Raw genomic sequence first — 24598 nt, 5'->3', positions numbered from 1 at the left:
TAGACAAACCAGAAACACTCACTCAACCCTTTGTAGGGTTTCACCTTCCCCCTCAGGGAATCAAACTGGGTTGCCCTGCCTGGTTAAAACTTGTTCCTGACAGAGCAGGTAGCTATCTAACTCACTAACTGGCAGTCAATTCTCTATCTGAGCTCTCTCAGACAGATCAAGGTCCCCACCATCTGCCCACACCAACTGACAGTCTCTATCTGACTGTTAAACTTCCAGCTTCTCAATTTCTGACCTGCCAATCCCTCCTGATTGGCTGATGGCCCAACCAGCTCTCACTGGTTGCTGTGTCCCTAGGAGGCTGACCCAGGCCCTGTCCATCACACACAGTAGCCAAGATATTTCAGCACCTGATGCAGAAAATCACACAGCCACCTCTCCCTGGGAGTAAAATGATGATGAATTAAATAACTAACAGTCTGCTTTGTTTTCATGGCAACTCAAAGTCGGCTGTTTGAGATAGCCACCTCACTCATGGTAGGGCTGGCTCTGGGTACCAGGTGACTCTGCTTTCCATAGCAGCTGGCCTCCCATTTTTCCCAGCAGGGGATCTTGTCTGCCCTCTGCTTGTGGATTCTGCCTGAATGATAGAGCCAGGATTGCCTTTCAAGGATTTCAAAGAGCCCCTCTCTCTTTTCCTAACTCAGACAACTGTGCCCAAACTTGATGGATGAAGAAGTGAAAGAAACAGTGATTAAATGGGCCCAAGATGTCAGACATACTATTTATCTAGAGCAATGGGAGAAACTCTGGTGAGAAGATATTCAATTTACCGCCTTATACACAATCAAAGAAAATTTTATCAAGATGTTCCATAGGTGGTACTTAACACCAGTTAAGTTGGCAAAGATATACAAATTGAAATTCAACCTTTGTTGGAGATGTGGCAAAGAAATAGGAACAACAATCCATATGTGATGGAGGTGTGAGGAAATCTCTAAGGAGACCGCATACAATAAAACTAAAAATGGATTAAAGTTTTAAAATTAAAACTGCATACAACCCCATTACATAGGGAATATTTGTACAAAATACGGGCTTTACCAAGGAACTAAAACATAAAGATTTACCTTTAACAATCACAAAAATGCTCCTTGAAACATTATATTGATTCCCCAAATAAGTGTACGTTATTTTACATTCATATTTTCCCTTATCATCTTCTCTCACGTTGTTTATTACAAGATATGATTGCAAGACAAAAACTCGTTCATCCTGCTGCACTGCCTTGCATTCCTAAAAGCAAACAAAGGTTCAGTTTAAATGCACACAGAAAGTGAAAAGTACACACTATTTGCTCATGCTTAGGTTGGCTTATCCTAAACAAATCCCTGTATAGAGTCTTATGCTAAGCAAATTCACTGTAGAGGAAGGCAAAACTAAGAGAAATTATAATGTTCCTCTGTTTTATATAATGTACGCAATAACTATTCAGTCAAACATTCAGCATGAAGAGCAATATTGTACACTGACCTTTAAAATGGTGCTAGTGACTTTTTCTTATGAAATAACCTGGTTGTATTATGTTAATATATGTTACATTATTTGTTTTGAGTAAAGACGCAAAGTGGCCTGTGTCTGCCTGCCCTGTGTACTTTATGCTGTAATGAGCTCTGGAGAAGTTGCAATGTACTAAATTTATGTGCCATCCCATTTATGTCTAGTTTGAGACTGAGCTGCCTAAGAGAATATGTAGTTCCAAACCCACGCTTGTTGAGAAAACTGGAATGAAGGGAGTTGCCTGCCTTGGGCTCACTTCCAGTTTCATAACCCAGATGGGAAAATAAATGATTTTAATTGTAGCCTGGGAGATTTTGCTGGAGAAAATAAGCGACCAATGGAATAATAAGAATCATAATTAATAATATATGGAAGGGGTGAGTGCTCCCTCCCCACCCGATGATACATCAAATAAATAAATAAATAAATAAATAAATAAATATATATATATATATATATATATATATATATATATACATACCCCGCCCATCTGTCTGGGCTTCCCCAGCCACTCTGGGCGGCTTCCAACAAAATATTAAAATACCGTAATATATCAAACTTCCCTAAACAGGGCTGCCTTCAGATGTCTTCTAAAAGTCTGGTAGTTGTTGTTCTCTTTGACATCTGGTGGGAGGTCATTCCACAGGGCAGGTGCCACTACAGAGAAGGCCCTCTGCCTGGTTCCTTGTAGCTTTGCTTCTCGCAGTGAGGGAACCGCCAGAAGGCCCTTGGCACTGGACCTCCGTGTCCAGGCAGAATGATGGGGTGGAGACACTTCTTCAGATATACTCCCCCCCCCCGCCCGCCCCCCCCCCCCCGCCCTGGCTCTTCAGTTGTGAGAGAAATGTGGCATGGAAAAGTTACTAACATTTAACATTAAGTATTCTTTAGAAGAAAAGAAGTGATGGGGAAGTACCACAGAAGAGGGGGACCTATAAGGGTCTGTACCTTATACCAACGAACAGACAAAAAATCCAGCTCTCGTCCCAAGTCCTCTGTGTTAGAACACACAATCTTTGCAGCTGATCCCTTTGGTACCGTTTGATTGTAGCTGGACCTCTCATTAAAACAGAGAGCGGCACTGTCATTGACAACCAGTATTCTAATCCTATTTCTGTAGCATATTGTCGAATTCTGGTAACTAAACATGAAAGCGTCAGAGTTAAAATTACTTCAGTTTTATGCTTTTGCAGCGTAAGCAGCCATTCCAAGTGTTACCCCCCACCCTCACAATTATTATCTTACGCTCTTTCCTTTTCGCTAATCCCAAAGGAGCTCCTAGCAATAAGATAAGGAAGGCGGCTGTTTGGATACCTTTTGTGATGGTGACGACACAATAGCAAGCACAATTTTGTTACCAAATAGACCCCTCTCTACTTAATTGAGGCTGCAATCGTATACTCTAGAGTAAGTCCCATTGAACTCATAGGTGTGTACTTCAGCCTAGACTAGGGGCATGGGTGTAGCCAGAGGGGCATCAAATCAAATAAATCAAATAAATAAATAATACTTCACTAAAAGTAGAAATAATCAGAATATTTGAAACTGAAAAGCATGCTGCGGTTACTTGGATTATATTGTGAAAGGTTTTCAGCAAATCCAAGAAAAGTTGTTTTAGTCTAGATTTTTTTTAAAAAAAGATAAAAATTGTGTGTTCTTTGTAATTTTGCAAAATATACTCATTAACCGCATGAAAGGTACTCCCTGACATAAATTATTTATTTAACTTAGTTTTCAAATGACTGAAGATTTTGACAGCTTTTTCTGAAAACTTGTCAGAAGAAAGTACCGTATTTTTCGCTCTATAAGACGCACCAGACCACAAGACGCACCTAGTTTTTGGAGGAGGAAAACAAGAAGAAAAAAATTCTGAATCTCAGAAGCCAGAACAGCAAGAGGGATCGCTGCACAGTGAAAGCAGCAATCCCTCTTGCTGTTCTGGCTTCTGGGATAGCTGCGCAGCACTGCATTCACTCCTTAAGACACACAAACATTTCCCCTTACTTTTTAGGAGGGAAAAAGTGAGTCTTATAGAGCAAAAAAAAACGGTAATTTTAAAACAACTGTTGTTGAAATGTTTCATTCTGAAGCTGCTAGACAGAGCCAGATAGAAGATGGTGAGAGGTAGGTGTCTTGCCCCCATCACAAAATAAATCCTGGCTTCCCCCATGACTAGGGGTGGGGATGGTCAGGCCGGAGGGGCAATTGCAGTCCTCCAGGCTTCTCTGTCTGGCCCCCAGGACTCTTTCCAGACCCCTCACTGCGCCTGATTCATACTCTCCTTGAGTATTCTTTGCCAGGGTGGAATGTGTACTTGAACTGTAAGAAGGCCTTTCTTGACTGGATGGGGGATAAAGAGAAATGCATGACTGTGTGTAAAAACTATCCTACGGTAAAAAGTTAAAATTTACATTCAGTGATCTGCCCACTTCTTGGTCCCACCCATGTGGCTCTTGAAAAGTTATGCAAGAGGGAATGTGACCCTCAGGCAGAAAAAAAGGATTTCTCACCCTTGGAGAAGACACATATAGGATTGTACTTCTTGGACCAAATATGTAAACAAATGGAAATGGGGAAATAGATGGTCATAAACGAATACCCACTAAAATGACAGGACCAAAATCTGACGCTTCCATACCTAAGGGTGGAACATCTGAAATCTCCCAATTTGCAAAGGAATCATTTCTAATAGATCTCTGCTGAAATAGTTCAATCTGGTTGCCCAATAGAAGAGCACAGTCATTCCAATCTTACGTCAGTTTGAAGGTTTTCCAAAACAAAACCCTTTAGTCGTTTACCAGTGTTTTTTAACGATGTTTTGAAAATGTTCAGATTGTCCTGGACTTAGGCAATATTGCTGGAATGCAAGCACAAATACTGAAATAAACTGGAATGTGCACATTCCACAGTCAAATAACTGTGAACGCCTGAAGAAATGCTTTCATCCAGAGAGTGTAGTTTTACTGAACTTCATCGAGTTGAGGATTAGGTGATGGGAGGATAAACTAAAGATTACCAGTCATTTTAGGACAAAGATACCATTTTGGCTGAATGGCTTTGTGCAATGGAAAAGGGGGAGCAGGAATTAGTGTTGGAAAATACTAAGCAATGGGATGCTCTGACTGGTATGAGTCAAACACATTCAGAGCTGTTATACAATCATGTGTCAGTCAATTAGAACTTCGAAGGAAATCTGACAATATTCCCCAAAAGGCAGTCATCCCTCAGCAAAAATAACAAAAAGTCTCAAGTCACCATAAAGACTAGCAAGTGTATACAGTGGTACCTCGGGTTAAGAACTTAATTCGTTCTGGAGATCCGTTCTTAACCTGAAACTGTTCTTAACCTGAGGTACCACTTTAGCTAATGGGGCCTCCCGCTGCCACCGCACAATTTCTGTTCTCATCCTGAAGCACAGTTCTTAACCTGAGGTACTATTTATGGGTTAGCAGAGTCTATAACTTGAAGCGTATGTAACCTGAAGCGAATGTAACCTGAGGTACCACCGTATAAGCTTTTGTATACTTAAGACTGTGCTGCATGGAACGGATAAAATGAACTGTAGCCCATGAAAGCTTAGACCACAACGAATTTGTTGGTCTTTAAGGTGCCGCAAGAGTTTTTACTGTTAAGATTCTTCAGTGAGAACTTCCAATGAAAATGTAGCTGGCAAAGGGCAGCCAAACTTTTGAAGGCAAAAACAGGTATTATCATTTTGTCATACGTAAGCGTTGGGGGCAGCATTCAAGGTATGATATACAAGCATTCTAAAGTTAAACCTTGACATGTCATACTTTGAAAGCCACTCTAGTTGAGCACTTGCAAAAGTTCAAGCTTCTAATGCCCATTTAAAGGTAAAGCGACCCTTGACCATTAGGTCCAGTCGTGGCTGACTCTTGGGTTTTGGCGCTCATCTCGCTTTATTGGCTGAGGGAGCGGGCGTACAGCTTCCGGGTCATGTGGCCAGCATGACTAAGCCGCTTCTGGCAAACCAGAGCAGCACACGGAAACGCCGTTTACCTTCCCGCCAGAGCAATACCTATTTATCTACTTGCACTTTGACGTGCTTTTGAGCTGCTAGGTTGGCAGGAGCAGGGACCGAGCAACGGGAGCTCACCCCGTCGCAGGGATTCGAACCGCTGACCTTCTGATCAGCAAGTCCTGTGATTTAACCCACAGCGCCACCCGCGTCCCAATGCCCATTTAGAGCACCTGTAAAAAGTTTAGTGGTGCTCATGGAACACCAACCTCAGCCACCTCCCCCTTTCCTTGCCCTCAAGGACCCAGGGACTCCCCTCAGCGATGGGGAAGGCAGTAGAAGTAACCGCAGGCACTGCCACTCCCCAGGGAGACATCTACTCTTGTCAGGGAAGGAGATGAAAGTATGGCCCAGCATCTCTTGTGGAAATTGATGCAAATAGCCTCAAGGGCCTTCTTCCCAGTGGAAATTAGTGGAAACAGCATTGTGTTACTGCTGGACATATTGGAACATGAACTCCCAAATCCTACCTGGTGGAAATGGATGTTTCTAATATGAGTGAAGGGCCAGTTTCCACCTCTGCTGCCTTCCCTATGGCTGCAGGTAAGTTGTTGGGCCTGGGAGTCACAGGAGAAGGTGCTTGAGGTTGAAGTCAAACAGGCTTTGTTTGCCCCAAGCTGTGAACACAGACTTGCTCCACTTGCAAGGAATTGAATTGGGGTTCTTGTGTATGCGATTTTTGTTTTAGTTTTGCTTTTGAGTGGAATGTTTAATCTCGATGATCCTTGGGGTCCCTTCTAATTCTACAATTCTATGATCTGCAACCTCTCTGCAAAGCACAGCCTCAAGCAGCAATTAAACAATATCTGCTTATCTCAGATTTGTTGCACTGGTAAATACAGTGGTACCTTGGTTCTCAAACACCTTGGTACTCAAACAACTTGGAACCCAAACACTGCAAACCCGGAAGTAAGTGTTCCGGTTTGCAAACTTTTTTCGGAAGCTGAACATGCTCCGTTTTGAGTATTACGCTTCTGATTTGAGTGTTTCACCTCCAATTTGAGTGCTACACTTCCGTTTTGAGTGTTACGCTGAGGTCTGTCTGTTTTTGCAATTTATTTTGTGTTTTTGCAAAAAAAAAAATTGTTTTTGTGACTGTGTGGAACCCAGTTCAGCTACTGATTGATTGATTGTGTGACTGCAGTACATTGTTTATTGCTTTCATTTTATGGATCAATGGTCTCATTTGCATAGCTGTCAACCTTCCCTTTTTTTGCGGGAAATTCCCTTATTCCAGCACCATTTCCCGCTGCTTCCCGTTGCTATCCCGGATGGTTAGATATCCCGTATACTGTCCCCGGGACAGGTGAGGCTGCTGATCCCTTATTTTCAAATCTGAAAGTTAACAGCTATGCTCATTAGATAGTAAAATTCATGTTAAATTGCTGTTTTAGGGGTTGTTTTTAAAAGTCTGGAACGGATTAATCCATTTTGCATTACTTTCTATGGGAAAGCGTGCCTTGGTTTTGGAACGTTTTGGTTTTGGAACCATCTTCCGGAATGGATTAAGTTTGAGAACCAAGGTACCACTGCAGTCAGATTTCCAATGGTGTACCCTCAATTACCACCCTCCGCCATTTACACACATGCACCACAGTTAAATGCAAGTCCTGACCGTATAACACATTCATATAATCCAGAATCTTCATATCTTGCAGGAATAAACCACAGCTTTGTTCCACGCTGGTGAATTCTGGAGGATGGATCTTTCGTTATAGGTGTTTCGTTTCCACTTGTATACCAGCTGAAATTATAGGGTGTATTTTCAAGATCTGGTGTTGGGTAAAAAAAACAATGGCGTCCCAGCGGTTCTCCTTCAGCAACGTATGGGTTAGCAATTTTAATATCCTGGACAATGCATTTCTCTGCAAGGAGGAGAGGAAATATTATTATTTTTAGTTTCGAGTGAGATTTTTTTATTGACTGTTAAAGGAGAAATCAACTTCAGCTAGCCGATAGGAGCCAACTACATCTACCCACAATGCTACAAGTTAGGTAATCTTAGCTTATAGTGTCAGACTAGACCCGGCAGACCAGGGTTCAAATCCCCACTAAGCCATGAAGCTCACTGGGTGGCCTTGGGCCAGTGATTGCCTCTCAGCTTGACCTACCTCACAGGGTTGTTGTGGTGAGTTAAATGAGAGGGGGGGACAGCCATGTATACCACCTTGTGCTCCTTGGTAAAAACAAGATGGACTACAGAGGTAATAAATAAATACATAATGTAAGAAATAAATAATAAGTTTAAACTTACCCTTGCATAATCGTGAACATACAAAGCAAATATCGGCAGCACAGCAGTGAAAAGCCAGAGTTTTAATCCTAGAGTATTTTGGGGCATCTAACAAAGATTGCTGGTTTTCACTATTGCTTCGTGTCCGCCCCCACCCCCCTTTAAATATTTGGAAAGTTCTCCACAAAATCAATTTCTGTATCACCCACCTGATTTGAGTACATAGAAGAATGATAGCATAACAGTGCAGGAAATCCCTAATGTGGTCTTCATGTTTTACTACAGGAAAGGAAAGAGAGAGAAAGTTTCATTAATGCCCTTTTAACTTGATACGTAACCCCAAAATACTTCCATTATTATTTTTACTGGTAACTGTAGCTGCAAGAATGCGTTTTTTTCCTAGTTTTTTGTTCTCCCGCCTTCAAAAAAGAAAAAGTTTCTTAGCACTTCATGCAACAGAAACCAAAAGGAAAAGCCTTTCATCTTTCCATCTATGAACAGAAAATCATTCTCCTACAACATGGACAATGAGGAAGCCTTTGTGGTGCTAACCATCCACAGTAAGGTGCAGCTACCTTAATAACTATTGTGCTCAAGTAACACAAATAGCTCTTTACAGAGAAACATATAATAAATAATAATAATAATAATAATAATAATAATAATAATAATAATAATAAATTTTATTTATATCCCGCCCTCCCCAGCCGAAGCCGGGCTCAGGGCAGCTAACAACAATAAAACAGTACAAAAGTACAGCACAAACAACATTCTAAAATCATTCATTATAAAATTTAATATCCCTTTGAAAGTGCACAAAATGTTAGTTCATGCACCAGCCAGCAAATGTTAATTTTTCATGCACATACACAAAACTCATTCTGTTCCCACAGCTGGTCCAAGCCTGCCTCAACCCCTCATTCCACAAACAAAATCCTAATAAGGCCGCCAAGGAAAACGCTTCCTCCACTTCACCTGAGGGCAACAGGCTAGCTTAGCATGGCCTTTACATCTCTCTCTGCTACTCCATGCGCCCAGCACCTGCACCTCCCCTGAGGTGGCTGCCTCACTCGGCCATTGTAGGTCCAACCCTGACTGCTACACCATTGCCTGGCCACATCTAGGCCTTGCTAGATATAGAGATACCACCTGTTCCCTGGCTGGATATGTTTATGAGGAGATGAGTCTCAGCCCAAGGCGATTATCAGAATCACCACACGGTTGGGTCAGAAGAAAGTGGCTGGAACTTGTGAGAGAGTCATTGACTTCCACACATGGGTTTGCAGCCAATCCCAGCTCAACAACACACATCCCAGTATTAATATACACAGTTGCAAACATGCATTATATTTTGAGACAGAGGTACATTTAAAAAATGAAGCACATGAAGTAACCTCAAGTGTAAGGAATAAGATCGCCGCAAATCCATTATTCGGTGACCAAAAGAAATGGACAATTAAGGCAAAAGGCACAGCTACAACACATAAGCAACAACAACAACACACCTAAAAAGTGAGAAGTCAAAGCAATTTCCCACTTCCCTGGCCCACATAGTAAAGTAACTGTGACTCTAGCCTGTAATATAAGGCTGTAAAATCACAGAAGGATATTGTAATGATTCCATAGTTCATTAGCCACTGCTTGCAAGGTCGGGGTTGGGCCAAGACATTTGTTGCCTCGGGCAGTAGACAAGATGGCGTCCCCCTCTCCATTCCACATGCAGAAGTTGACTGGACTGGCAGATGAATCTTATATTTGCAAAGGCACTAGGACCGCATCCTCCACTGCACCTGAGGTTAGCAAGCTTGTTTAGGGTGTCGCATGACACACAGAGCTCTGTTCACACCTTTCCCTTCAGCATTTGATACCTGAGGCAGCTGCCACACTCTGCCTCATGGTATGTTTGGCACCAAGCAATGCCCACAGAAGATTTAGTAGACTCTTATCGCTTACATAGTTATTATTAATTGCTTTCATCCAGTTTTGCTTGAACTGCTCTTCTACAAGGACATTAGAATCTAACAGTTATAATCACAAAAAGGAAATATTTGACTCTTGCTAGGAGCTATCGATGCAGAATTAACCACAGGTATAGAAATTTTGCCCTGGCTGTCATCAATATTAAATTAAAGATAATTTATGATCCTCTTTTGTCACCTGCCATTTTAGATCAAACATTATCATATTTATTTGTTGCTGGTTTCAATCTCAAATTTTGCATTATATTATTTTACTTTACTTCTATTCGTTATTGTGGGGAAGACCATGAAGGATTTTCACATTCCAGTTTTGAACTTTAGCCAATGGCAAGATACTACAGAAAAATCCCGAAAAGCCTCTCTGAAGGAATGGAGAGCCTCTCCTGAGCAATATTTATATTTGACCAATGGCAGCTAGAAATGAAGTTATTCTAATAATGCAGTCATCTAACAGTGAGATTGTAAAAAAAAAGTGCATTTTCAACTAAGCTGTGAAAATCCAAGATGCTCAAGTCTCCCACTTTACTTTTTTTTTTAAAAAAAGATGGTTGTTTCTAACAGTCTGAAATATTATTTCTAGCCTCCATTCCTAGCTTCTGCTAAAATTATCAGTGCTTTAAAAGTATTTTCTTACTATCTCATAGGATCTTTAGGTCCAGGGTATCTCAGGAATCACCTGAACTCCCATATCCCAGCGCGATCACTGAAATCATCTTCAGGAGCATTGCTGGTCCATCCCTGAGTTTGTGAGTCACATTTGACAACAACGAGAAACTGAATCTTTAGTGTCATCGGTCCAATAAAGATTCAGTGTGTATCTTCTGTGCCAACTTTTAAAGCGGCTGATGAAAACCCTTTTATTCCACCAGCACCTATGCAAGCAATCTCCTACAATAGTTTAATGGTGCTTGTTTTTAAATCTTCTGCTTTTAAATCATTTTTTAATGCTTTCATTGTATGGCTTTTATCTTTTTTAATGTTGTAAACCGCTTTGATACGTTTCATGATATGCAAATACTTTTAATAAATAAATGTACATTCCTCAAAAAAAGAAAACAATAGTATACAATGGCAGATCATACCAGCACATTAAGTAGCTCATTTCTAAATACTAAAGAATTTTCTCATTAACCTTCTCAAATATTGGACAGTCATTGTTAGCCTTTATAAAGTTAATTCCACAAACCTGGGACAGAAGAGAATCAACCACCTTTCAGGTCCAAAAACTCTGTGGTGTCTCATGTAGTGTCTCAAACATCTTCTTTCCAGAAAATTCCACCACAAAGTTGCCTTGCCCCTTGTTACTGTAATCCTTCATGGAAGAATAGAGTGTGGGTCTATTCTGGCAACAGTTCAATATGAAAAGGCTGGAAAGTCTACAGTACTCTTTAAATGGAAATACAAAAGACTCATTAATATCTCAAAACACCCTTATGTCCAATGAGAGCTCAAAACAGCCATACCACATCTCTCTTTTTAAAGCTCTGTTGAAGAGAAAAACTTGTTGCTGCATTCTGATCTTCTCCTCTATAAAATCAGCTTTGGGCATTATGGAAGTGTGCACATTTGCTGATGGCGAAGACCATGAAATTTAGCACCCTGTGGATTAGTTCCATTGTACGGAATGCCTGGTGTATACCGGACTTGCCAGTGTACACTTCTCGCTGCGTAAGGAAAGCTACAGAAGCAAGTCTAATCCATATCCTACCGGATAGAAGTGGAAACCCACAAGCAGATGTGTGGCAAGAGCTTCACTCCTCTCCTTTAAACGGGTTTTACCAGTTTACAGTGTTGTAGGCAGGGAAGTTGTTAGGGCAGAGCAAACAATTATGCACCAACTTCAAAACAGCACAAATCAAAACTCTGAAAGGGGTGGCTTCCTTCCCAACATTTGCAATGGTGTGGGTGTGCTGAGCTCTCTCCAGAGACAAGTTGGAAAAGATAATCTCATCTGAAACAAACATGGAATTTCACGCAGGAAATTCTTCTGGCCCGATTGAGTAAGAGCCATCTGTATGACAGACCAAACAAGTTGAGAGGGAAAATGTGCTTAAAATGTATGGCATGTATGCAGTCCGGAGTCTAATATTACCCGACTGCACCTCTGTTTCAAATCATGGTTGCTTCAGAAAGGAGGATGATATTTTTAAGCACCTCACTTTGAATTGTGGGAGTGCAGGGGGGGGTAGAGAGCACAAGCACGTGTGTCTGTGGTAATTCACAAGAAGAGAAGTCAAACTCTCTCAAATCTCAGCGGTTCCCTTGCTGCAAAACTAGTTGGAACAGTTCTTCAACTCTACGTTGAAAAGGACCCTCCAAGATTGGTAAAGAGCATGGCATCATAAAAACGGTGTGAGAGGAAGTCAAAGTACCAGGTCAAGAATGGAAAGTATGTCTGTCAAGTACCCGGAGAAGGGCTAAGAAATTGCCACATCATTTGCACTTGCAAAATGGCATGTACCAAACCCTAATGCACTTCCTTCTTAGGGGTTACCAGCTACGGAGTTGGCCACCTGGTCTACACATCACTTCTGCTGTAGTGATCACCACATCCTCATCCATATTGTTGGTCACCAGGGGGGTATCTAGGGGTTGGTGAAACCAGGGGGCACAAAAATCACCTATCAGAGCATGTCTGGTGCATATGTATGTTGCAATGTGCCACTTCTGTCGCAGCGAGATCAAATGTGGGAGAACCTTCCTCGCACCACAGGACAAAAGTGTGTGAATTTTCCCACCCTTCCTCCTTGCTTCACCCTCACTCCAGATGCTTTGAATACTTGGATCCTGTAAAATGTACCATATTTTTTGCTCTATAAGATGCACTTTTCCCCTCCTAAAAAGTAAGGGGAAATGTGTGTGCGTCTTATGGAGCGAACACAGGCGGGAGGCTCTGCTCAGCACTCCCTTTAAAGAACCATGTGGAGCCTCTTGGGAGCTCTTCTCTTTAAAGGGAGCGCTGCTCTGGGGGAGCCTTCATTCAGCTGCTCGGGAGAGGCTGTGTATGGCTATCCCATAAGCCAGGACAGCAAGAGGGATCGCTGCGCAGCTTAGCGCATGGCTCTTGTGGGAGGTGTGGGAAGGGACAGAGCACATGGCTCTGTCCCTTTCCCCACCTCCCAGAAAAGCCCCCAAGAGCCGCACGGAGCGTGTGTGCTCTTGGGGGCTTTTTCCTCCTCGGGGATGCATACAGGCTCTGCTCAGCACTCCCTTTAAATAATTTTTTCGCCCTTGCATTCCCCCTCTAAAAACTAGGTGCATCTTAGGGTCAGGTGCGTCTTATGGAGCAAAATATACGGTAGTTATTCTAATGTGAGTGCTGATACAGCTCGTGGTCAAAGGCGCAAGGGACCCTGGGTACACCTCTGTTGGTCACTGTAGGGAGTGGGTGTATATGTAATCACCCCAAATGAGTGACCCTTCACCATTACAGTTGGGGTAGGTGGAAACGTGTTATGGAGTCTGCTGGATGCATTGCATATGGAGCAGGTAGTCTAGGACTTGCATATCTGAAGATCCCATTCATTTTCAGCGCAAAGCAACCAACCCGACTTCTACATCCCCACCAGTATGCATAGCGCAATGCATTGCACGAACCCAAGTACACCTAGAAGTAAGCAACCATTCAGTTGGGTGAATCAAACTTCCAGCTGCAAGACCCTCAATGCCCTTGGAGTACAGTAACAAAAGGAAAGGCCGACAGGAATTTACAGCGATGGCGACAGAACTTTCCATAGCTTTCAAAGTTTTACAAATAACAATTTCTGAGGCAAGTTGTGTATACCATAACCTTAGGCCAGAACATGGTATGGAAATTCAGAGATTCTTTCCAAACATGCAGACAATCTTAGCAGCGTTCATCCTTGGTATGTGCCCATTTTAATTGTCTATACATGTCTTGCTAATTTCCTGAGGCACAGTTCAAAATAGGTCTCAACAAGCAAAACTCAGAAATATATCTTCACCCAGCAAGAATACTCCAGACAGTGTTCTATTGCGTGGACAGGCAGAGTCCCCCAAACCCTGGGCGGCCCCCGTGTGGAATAACAACTCAAGACAATGTGCTATGGGATTAAAATTGGCCACAACTTTATTATGTTTCAGATGTGGGTAGACCTTGGCTCAGGCATTGGGCGTTTATCCCTCCCAGTCCCCCACCGGGGATCTGGGGAACATCAGGGTTATCCTGTGGGGGGGGGCTGGCTCTGGATAACATATATTCAACCAGAGAGAACCTGCCCCCGTTACACCGCCATCGCAGGGGAGAGCAATGACGACCTCTAGGCGTACGGCCAAAGCCTCCCTTCAAAAACCCCTTTAACAGGGAACCCTGGTATCGCCGTCGCAAAGAGGAAGGGGGCGTGGGTCACTGCTGCACGCGCCCCCATTCAGGAAAGATAGACTAAAGGATTCCGCCCAATGCCTGATACTGCCAAAGTTGTGATGTTTTGCTACGGGAAAGGCAAACCTGCCAATGCAGGAGAATTCCTTTCCGGCCCTTCTACAGAAACCTTGACATAGCAGTACCCGCGTACCTGTGGAGAAAAGGTTAACCTGCAAAAGAAGTCTTAGCTGAGGGTGGGTAGGGTGGGAGAAGCTCTGGAGCCAACTGATGATTCCCAGGTAAGACCCTCCCTCTATTGTGTGGGCAGGTGGTCCCTCCCCCTACCTGGCCTGATCACCTTGGCAACACTTCCCCAGGCAGGATTGGACGACTGAGGTAGGCGGAGACCTCCAGGTATCCCACCTGGGGGGAGGCGAAGCCAAGCCTGTTCTAATGGTGTTGCATAGGGTCCAGGGGCTGCGCGTGACCACGCAAAGGGCGCCCCCCATTTAATGTGGGGAGCGGTCATTGTTGTGTCCACAATCGCAAGATCTAGTTCCTCATGAATCAATGCCAGTTCTTCAGAGCTCATTAGCATATGTTTGGGGGTTTGGGGGGGTGGTAACTGTATGCATCAATTTTCACTTCCTGAACTCGGTTGCTATCTCATGACCACAGACTGTTTGAAATTTCAAAATCTTGAGTGTAATCCACAAATGCAGCCATCATCACTGTACACATGATTCCAGATCATTTATGAATAAATTTAAAAGCAGAAGTCCCAATATAAATTCCATCGCAACACATTCTGCTTGCACCTTCCTTCTGCTTCATTTAATCAGTCACCAATGCATAAGGAAATCTTTTTGTCTTAACACATGACTGCTAAATTCATTCAGGAGCTTTAAGGGAATGACTTTGCCCAAAGCTTTTGGAAAACAAAATAGATGATTTCTACCAGATTAGCCCCGACTTCACGCTTGTCCGTATGCTTTCAAAGCACTCCAGAACATGTGGCAAGACTTCCTTTTACATAAGCCATGCGGCAAGGCTTTAAGCTGCCTTTTCATTTCATAATAAGGCACTCAAGGAAGTAATCAATGAAGATTAAAAACCATACAATCGTTTTATTTTATTTTAAATGTAAGCAAACCAGGATTGCTGCCAATAATCGGGGACACCAAGAAAACAATGTAGGAGCTATTCAAGTCACAGACATGCCAAGACAAACATATTTTTGCTTGCTGCTTAAACCTCACTCGGGGAGGAGCTAAGTTCACCTCTTGAGGCAGGAAATTCCAGAGTTTTGAAACTGAAGCAGGAAAGACTATCCCATGTTTCTGGCAACACCACCTCCAGAGATAAGGCACAGAACAGAGCCTCCCCAACAACCTGAGTGAGTGGGCAAGAGCACATGAGAAGTGTCCTTAGGAACCTACCTTAGATCTTCAGTTACCTTTGAGGCACCTGACTCAGCATTGTCCACAATGAATGGCAAACAGCTCTCCAGGGTTTCATATAGGATTCTTTTGGGGAGATGCCAGGAATTGAACCCAGAACCTTCTGCATGCAAAGCAGATGCTCTGCTACTGAGCCACAGGTCTTCTCTAAAAGTCCCTTTCAAGTAACCTGGTCTAAAGCCCCTGAAAGCTCAGAATGAACAGAAAAGCCAGTGGGGTTGATAAAATTCCATTCCTTCTCAGTATGGGGAGGGGATGCCTTTGCCACACCCTCCTCCCCTGCAAGATGAGGAGAGGTGGACTCTCCCACAGGGGCCATGTGGGCAACCACATGGGGTGATGCGTCCTATAGAAGTGGAGTACAGGCTATTTCAGCCCACTCCATAGCTGACTAACATCGAAGGCAGAGTAGTGTGTGGGCCTGTCAGGCGCATGGGGGTGAACACTGGCTGCTGAGAAGAAGAAGAAGAAGAAGAAGAAGAAGAAGAAGAAGAAGAAGAAGAAGAGGAGGAGGAGGAGGAGGAGGAGGAGGAGGAGGAGGAGGAGTTTGGATTTGATATCCCGCTTTATTACTACCCGAAGGAGTCTCAAAGTGGCTAACATTCTCCTTTCCCTTCCTCCCCCACAACTAACGCTCTGTGAAGTGAGTGGGTCTGAGAGACTTCAGAGAAGTGTGACTAGCCCAAGGTTACCCAGCAGCTGCATGTGGAGGAGTGGAAATGCAAACCTAGTTCACCAGATTACGAGTCCACCGCTCTTAACCACTACAACACGCTAAGAGGGTCACAGTGTGCATGTCATGTTCATATACCCAAGGAACGCAGGTGGCGCTGTAGTCCAAACCACTGAGCCTCTTGGGCTTGCCGATCGGAAGGTCAGCAGTTTGAATCCGCGTGACAGGGTGAGTTCCCGTTGCTCTTTCCCAGCTCCTGCCAACCTAGCAGTTTGAAAGCACGCCAGAGCAAGTAGATAAATAGGTACTGATGTGGTGGGAAGGTAAATGATGTTTCCGTGTGCTCTGGCTTCCGTCATGGTGTTGCATTACTCCAGAAGCGGTTTAGTCATGCTGGCCACATGACCCGGAAAGCTGTCTGTGGACAAACGTCGGCTCCCTCGGCCTGAAGCGAGATGAGCGCCGCAACCCATAGTTGCCATTGACTGGACTTAACCTTTTATCTTTACCTTACCCAAGGAGTATGCAGTGAGGGGGAGGAGTTCCCTCAGGCCTTGCTGGGTGATCACAGCATGCTCCTGGTAGCTGGTTCAGAAGATGGGAAATGCCTCTAGCAAACCACCTCACTGCCTGAACCTCATTGGTTTTGGTTAATTTGGTTGAATCATTCTGAATATTCTCTAGTTGTTATATTTTAATAAATATAACCTGTTACTCATCTATATTGTCTTGAGTCTTATTGGGTGTGTTGGCAAATATAGTATATGTGATTTTTTTTGTTTTAAAAGGCATCATGGGGTCTTTTAAAGCCAAAAGGTAGAATAAATATACTCTAAATAAATAAATAGCCGTATACTTTAAAAAAAAAAAAAAACAGCAACAACAAGAAGTTAAAACTTTAACTGCCATATTTCGGACAAGTTTCTAAAGTATTTTCAAAGGCGAATCCACAGAATGTGTGTTAAGAGTTGCCCAGTCTTGATGTCAACAAGGCATTAATGATCATGGCTGTGGGACAACGGTCAGTTTTTGACAGGTCTAATTGATTGCTTAAAATTGATGTTACCTTATCTCTTTCCTGGAGGATTGCAAAGTAGCTAGAGTTCTGCAACCAACTGCACTTTTTTTGTTGGCTATATCTCATTTCGGTTTTTAAAAGAACTCTTTGGTGAATGGCATCTTGTTAATCAGACAATTAGCTCTAAAAAATCCTCTCTTGTTTTCTTGTTTGTTGATATAGCTGCTCAGGTGCCTTCTTCCTCAACAATGCTTCAGATGTGGGTTTCGCAAAACCATCCACAATAGAGGCAGATATAAAAATTTCATAGGAATCAGTGTATTGTGCAAGTTAAATGAATTATTACAAAATTACAACAAAATTATTTCACCTATAGAAATAATCACACAGTTGTACAAAAAAAGGTGATGCCACTTTCTAGCCTTACATATTTGGCTGAGATTTAAAAAGTCGAATCTGGGCTTCCACGCTAGAGAATGCAGCCTCTAAAAATAATGTGAAACATTTCATATCATAGAGATACAGTTAAAGTGCTCATGAGTCTGCAAATGTTTGGCCATTTTGAAACATCATGCAAACAATCTTTTCAGAAGTGTAAAAAATAATTACCATCTAATAACTTCACTTAAAGTCACTTATGTGATTTTTTTTTCTGCATTAAAGACTATGGCATTACAATTTAATTAAAATGTGAATAAATCACAGAGAATTCACACTCTTGCTTTTGCATCTGCTCACTGGTAAGACAATCCACCCCAAAAATATGGTGCTCTCTTACTGTTTTTCTCCTTGGGAGATACCGTAATAATATGCATAGTATATGGAATTATCCTTTAAAAGGGGAACGAACAAGTATTGGACAAATGAAGCAGCTATTTAAGCTGTTCCAAGTGAGCCCTTATGTTTCAGGTTAAAACCTGACTACGTATAAAGTCTGCACATGGGAGGGGGAAACACAGTTTCCTTCACATTCGCTTCCTTCCTCTGTAAAACAATTTTTGGCTCAAGCATTCACATTTTGCCATTTGTCCAAGGAACTCACTGAACCAAACCAGAAGCTTCCTAGGTCCATGGCTGATCGCATCCTGGTAGAAAAGGCTCTTCCCAAGTGATCAAAAGTGATCAAAAGACATTTGATCACCAAGTGATCAAAAGACATTCCTAGGGACCGCAACTCTCAACAGCCGCTTTCTGGGGTTATTCATGCAGCACACCTGGAACCATGCCTTGCACCCCTTGTTTGAACATGTCCAAGAGAACAGTGCATATGTGGTCTTGTTACGACCCTTCTGGTATCCATGGAGAGTTAAAAAGTACTGGCAGTAAATGAAACTCGGAGGAAGGTGGTCTTCGGCTGGCTGGCATTTGGTACCGTACATTTTTCCAAAACTTTGTTGATGCCCTTTGAGATTTCTCCGAAAGGTCTTCTTCCCACCTGAGCACTCCGTGTTTTTGTTTAAGGTATTTTAATGATTCTGGCATGTTGTCGTAGTCTTTTATTTGATCCAGCTCAATCAGTATCACTTTAACTCCATCCCGAATAAGAGCGCTGTACACTGCAATTTCATGCTCAGAGGTCAGTCTCTGCGTGCTGAAGCAGGATGAATCCGGTACCAAGACGATGATCACTCTTCTGCATTGCTTCAGAGTTTCGTCAGCAACGCTGACCACCGCTGCATGTAAAGGAAGCATCAGTATAGGTTAACTAAGGAATCATATGTACAACTAAATTTGTTTATAAATTAAACATTAAGACCGTTTAGTTTTCATGAAGAAACATCTAATTCAGGAAAAGACATCTGAAGGCAGCCCTGTTTAGGGAAGCTTTTAATGTTTGACAGACTACTGTATTTTAATATTTTGTTGGAAGCCACCCAGAGTGGCTGGGGAAACCCAGCCAGATGGGCAGGGTATAAATAAATTTTTTTTTATATTTTTTATTATTATTATTATTATTATTATACCTCAGGTTACAAACGCTTCAGGTTACAGAAATCATTAGCTAAAGTGGTACCTCAGGTTAAGAACAGTTTCAGGTTAAGAACGGACCTCCAGAATGAATTAAGTTCTTAGCCTGAGGTAAGGTAAAGGGACCCCTGACCATTAGGTCCAGTCGTGACCGACTCTGGGGTTGCGGCGCTCATCTCACTTTATTGGCCGAGGGAGCTGGCATACAGCTTCCAGGTCATGTGGCCAGCATGACTAAGCCACTTCTGACAAACCAGAGCAGCGCACGGAAACGCCGTTTACCTTTCCACCAGAGTGGTACCTATTTATCTACTTGCACTTTGACGTGCTTTTGAACTGCTAGGTTGGCAGGAGCAGGGACCGAGAAACGGGAACTCACCCCATCCCGGGGATTCGAACTGCTGACCTTCTGATTGGCATTCAGACTGACACAGGAGAGGGAAAGCAGAAGAAGAAATGATGTATGAAATGCATGGGTAAGAAAATAACCAGATGGTGTTACAAGCAGAGTGGACAACATTGTTGAAGGTTAAGACAAAGTGGTATTCAGGCAGGGGAATTCCACAGCCGAGAGGTCAGGGACAGAACCCATTTATTTTTTTAAGTGAAGGCAAAAGGGAGTCCTCAAGGCAGTACATGAAAGTGTCTGTCCAAAGGTAGAGGTCAGAGAGACACAAGAGAAGGCACTGAAATATCCAAGAAATATCTAAGAAGCGAGATGAAATGTCAAGAAAAAGGAAGTACCGTATTTTTCGCTCTATAAGACGCACCAGACCACAAGACGCACCTAGTTTTTGGAGGAGGAAAACAAGAAAAAAAATATTCTGAATCTCAGAAGGCAGAACAACAAGAGAGATCGCTGTGCAGTGAAAGCAGCATTCCCTCTTGTTGTTCTGCCTTCTGGGATAGCTGCGCAGCCTGCATTCGCTCCATAAGACGCACACACATTTCCCCTTACTTCTTAGGAGGGGAAAAGTGAGTCTTATAGAGCAAAAAATACGGTAAGTGGGTCAAGGAAAAGGCCTGAAACAATTATTGAGAAGGGATTGGGGTGGGCATTATGATGATCTAGAACCACAAATGTGGAGGAAAACCACATACACATTTAAATCAACACACGAAGCTGCTGTATACAGAGTCAATCCGTTAGCTCAGTCTTGTCTATGCAGGCAGCAGCTCTTCAGGGTTTCAGCAATCTTAGCCTACTTGGAACTGCCAAAGATGGAAACTGGGACCTTCTGCATGCAAAGTATGGACTCTAACCCACACATGGTTGAGCATTGCCCCTAGCTTTTAAAGTGAAGTACCTAAGTGGTCTCCCATCCAGGCACTGACCAGATCCAAGCCTGCTTAGCTTCAGCAAGGTGGCTGAATAATGTATGCCCTCAGACCTTGCTTCAGGACCATAGCTTGTACATATATCTTTTTAAATCGAGATGCCAAGGAGTGATCTTTGGACCTTCTGCAAGCAGCTGAGATACAATCATAATTTCAAGTACAGTGGTACCTCAGGTTAAGTACTTAATTCGTTCCGGAGGTCCGTTCTTAACCTGAAACTGTTCTTAACCTGAAGCACCACTTTAGCTAATGGGGCCTCCTGCTGCTGCCACGCTGCCAGAGCTCGATTTCTGTTCTTATCCTGAAGCAAAATTCTTAACCTGAAGCACTATTTCTGGGTTAGCGGAGTGTGTAACCTGAAGCATATGTAACCTGAAGCATATGTAACCCGAGGTACCACTGTAGTTTACCACGGAGTTTGTTTCCGAACAATGCTCTATCAAATGTAAACACACTTCTTTAATATACATACCTTGCCCTGGCAGATCATCCCTTCCACATATAAAGAGCTTATAGCCACATTGCTTTTCTAAGACTTCAGGCAATGTTTTCAGGACAAAGATATCAGATGAATATGCACAGTTCGCTAAATTTTTGGGATACAACACATACGCATCGTAGAGCTTCCCGTCTGAAATTAGAGAAAGGAAAATGTAGTTTAAAAACATTGTGCTTTCTATGTTTTCCTAAAGGAAACAGTATCTCATTCTTTCCTGTCGCTGGAGACTTAGTGTGTGAACCACCACTATGTGTTTGACTATATCAAATAAATCAATAAATAGATACATACATTTATTAGTTGTATCCTGCCCATTGGACTGGGTTGCCCCAGCTACTCTGGGTGGCTTCCAACAAGACTGAGAAATTTTCACATATCTTTTTTTATACCATTAGCTGTTAGAAGGACCAAGAGACAAATAATACCAAGGAAATCAAAATTACTCAGTATCCCAAGAGATTTAAGATCAAAGGTCCAGAGTCAGGGTACTTAAAAAAAGAAAGAAAGAACAAGTATCTGCTTGTTATTAAACATATGCATGGTCTTCTAGATGTTGCTGAACAGCAAGCATAGCAAATGGTCAGTCACGGGAGCTGCATTCCAACAAGGTCTGGATGACCACAGCTGTATGATAAGGGTTGCTATACTATCACAGCCTCTCAGCTGAAACTAGGCAAAGCACTCCAATCCCTCCTTTTTATAAAAAGCATAGAGAGAAATGGTGAGTGAAACATAATCCCTCATAGAAGCCTTCAAGCACTGACTCCTGGTTACAGTGGTACCTTGGTTCTCAAACGCCTTGGTACACAAAAAACATAGAACCCAAACACTGCAAACCTGGAAGTAAGTGTTCCAGTTTGTGAACTATTTCCAGAAGCCAAACGTGCTCCATTTTGAGTGTTACGCTTCCAATTTGAGTGCCACACTTCCATTTTGAGTGTTACAATGAGGTCTGTCTGTTTTTGCTATTTATTTTGCGTTTTTTGGTTTTAGCGGCTTTTTTGTTTTGTTTTTGTGACTGCGTGGAACCCAGTTCAGCTACTGATTGATTTTGTGACTCCAGTACATTGTTTATTGCTTTCATTTTATGGATCAATGGTCTCATTAGATAGTAAAATTCATGTTAAATTGCTGTTTTAGGGGTTGTTTTTAAAAAGTCTGGAACGAATTAATCCATTTGTCATTACTTTTTATGGGAAAGCACGCCTTGGTTTTGGAACGCTTTGGTTTTGGAATAGACTTCCAGAACAGATTAAGTTTGAGAACCAAGGTACACTGTACAGTGGTATCTCGGGTTAAGAACTTAATTTGTTCTTGAGGTCCGTTCTTAACCTGAAACTGTTCTTAACCTGAGGTACCACTTTAGCTAATGGGGCTTCCCACTGCCGCCACGCAATTTCTGTTCTCATCCTGAAGCAAAGTTCTTAACCTGAGGTACTATTTCTGGGTTAGCGGAGTCTGTAACCTGAAGCGTCTGTAACTTGAAGCGTCTGTAACCCGAGGTACCACTGTACAACGAAATTTAGAAATGATGGGGAGGAGAAACCCTTTTGTTTCTCATTGACCACTAGATGGCATCAAGCTATTGAAAATACAGCAGCGGACTTACCTCCCTTACCGAGAAGAACCTGGCAGGACTCCCGATACCAAAGCACAATGTCAACTTTGAAAAACTTGTAGATGAGCAGAGCTGCCAGTATAACAAGGAGCGGGGAAACAAGACCTCCAATCAAATAACCCTGAAAGTTCCGAGCTGTATTGGCAAAGGTAAAACAAGAAGTTAAAAGAAAGCGAGGCAAATAAACAATGGTGCACAGTGTCGTGGCGACAGATTGCATAAGAAGATTGTGCCCACATAAGAAGAGGACTCTGGATCAGGCCAGTCCAGCATCCTGTTCTCACAGTGGCCAACTAGATGCCAGTGGGGAAACTTGCAAGCAGGAGTCAAGCCCAAGAGCAAATCTCCCCTTCTGTGGTTTGCAGCAACTGGAATTCAGAATCACTGTTGACTCCAACTGCAAAGGCAGAGCAGGGCAATCATGGCTAGTAACCCCTGATGGTCCTCTTCTCCAAGAATTTGTCTAATCCTCCTTTAAAGCCCTCCTGCTTGGTGGTCATCACTGACTCCTGTAGGAGAAGGTTCCATAGTTTAACTATGTGTGACTAGTTGTCTTTTCTCTGCCTTGAATCTTCTAATGTTCAGCTTCATTGGATGACTCCAGCCTCCCGCCTTATGAGAAAGCGTATCCAATTCCTCCACATAACTTTCACCTAAACTTAAAAGTCCCAGCTGCTGCAATGTTCCATCATAGGGGAATTGCTCCACCGCCTCGATCCTTTTGCTTGCCCTGTTCTGAACCTTTTCCAACTCTACAATATCAATTTTGAGGTGAGGAGACCAGGACTGTAACAGTGGCGTACAGTCAGTGGACATGGGGAACAAGGCTAGTCCCCGAAATGTTCCTGGTAAATTAGAGTAAAGCTAAAGAGACCCCTGACCATTAGGTCCAGTCATGAGCGACTCTGGGGTTGCGGCACTCATCTGGCTTTACTGGCCGAGGGAGCCGGCGTACAGCTTCCGGGTCATGTGGCCAGCATGACTAAGCCGCTTCTGGCGAATCAGAGCAGCGCACAGAAATGTCGTTTACCTTCCCGCCGGAGCGGTACCTATTTATCTACTTGCACTTTGACGTGCTTTCGAACTGCTAGGTTGGCATGAGCAGGGACCGAGCAACGGGAGCTCACCCCGTCGCGGGGATTCGAACTGCCGACCTTCTGATTGGCAAGCCCTAGGCTCAGGGGTTTAACCCAAAGTACCACCCGCATCCCTAAATTAGAGTATTAAACTATTAAAGCCTGCCGCCTCCTTCCCAAAGCCCAGGAAGTTTGTGCCCAGCTTGGAGGGGGTGGCAGCTTGGAGGGGGAGGCTCCCACAGGGTCCAGGAGCCTTCCCACCACCTTCCCAAAGCCCACCCAGCTGCTTTCAGCATTTGACTTCCACCACCCCGGAATAATTCCTGTGGACACCTATGACTACATTTCTTTCCTGTAATATCACCTGCCCAAATAGAAGCATTACTTTAAAAAAATTCTAAAACAAATGTTATCAAGTGTGTTTCTGATGCCTGCTTTGTCCCTTCACTTGTTGCACTAGCTGTGTGTACAACAGAAAACCACACAACATGAGGCTGCACAACACCATCTTATACGTAAAAAACTTACCTGGAGGTTTTAGCATGATGTATACAACTCTTGGAGCAGTTCTAATAGACCATACAGTGCAGAAGTATTTTTGGTAGTGTTTAGGTTTCACTACAGAAATATTAAACTTTTCTCTCACTAGCTGAAGTTCTCCATTAGGTGACTTAACCCTGGTGGCATAAAAAAGCAGAAAAAAATAAGAAACATGAAAGTTTAACAGGGCTGATTTGTATGATGTTGTGTCGCACTTTTCTTGAACAAAGCTACAAGGATTAAAGATAGAGAAACGGTGCTTAAATGCTGGGGGGAATTATTAAATTTCCTGGTTTCAGCAAAAAGCCACGTTCCTTCAGTTTC

The 24598-nt window shown here is 43.0% G+C and overlaps 1 protein-coding gene across 1 annotated transcript in view; it reads right to left on the bottom strand.

The window, feature by feature from the left end:
• LOC310676849 (uncharacterized protein) overlaps positions 1–24598 on the bottom strand; it is a 57687-nt gene that overhangs the window by 7615 nt on the left and 25474 nt on the right. Inside the window, exons 8-15 of the mRNA XM_083439026.1 lie at positions 24263–24411; positions 22650–22793; positions 21014–21178; positions 18518–18908; positions 7991–8058; positions 7164–7413; positions 2458–2650; positions 1080–1245 (exon numbers count right to left, since the gene is read on the bottom strand). Coding sequence (XP_083295152.1) covers positions 1080–1245; positions 2458–2650; positions 7164–7413; positions 7991–8058; positions 18518–18908; positions 21014–21178; positions 22650–22793; positions 24263–24411 — 1526 coding nt within the window. The remainder of the gene's footprint in view (positions 1–1079; positions 1246–2457; positions 2651–7163; positions 7414–7990; positions 8059–18517; positions 18909–21013; positions 21179–22649; positions 22794–24262; positions 24412–24598) is intronic.

Source organism: Podarcis tiliguerta, assembly GCF_965153285.1.
Source record: "Podarcis tiliguerta genome assembly, chromosome: 4".
Lineage (NCBI taxonomy): Eukaryota > Metazoa > Chordata > Lepidosauria > Squamata > Lacertidae > Podarcis > Podarcis tiliguerta.
Note: the sequence above shows the minus strand (reverse complement) of the source record. Positions and strands in the feature narration are given on the sequence as shown.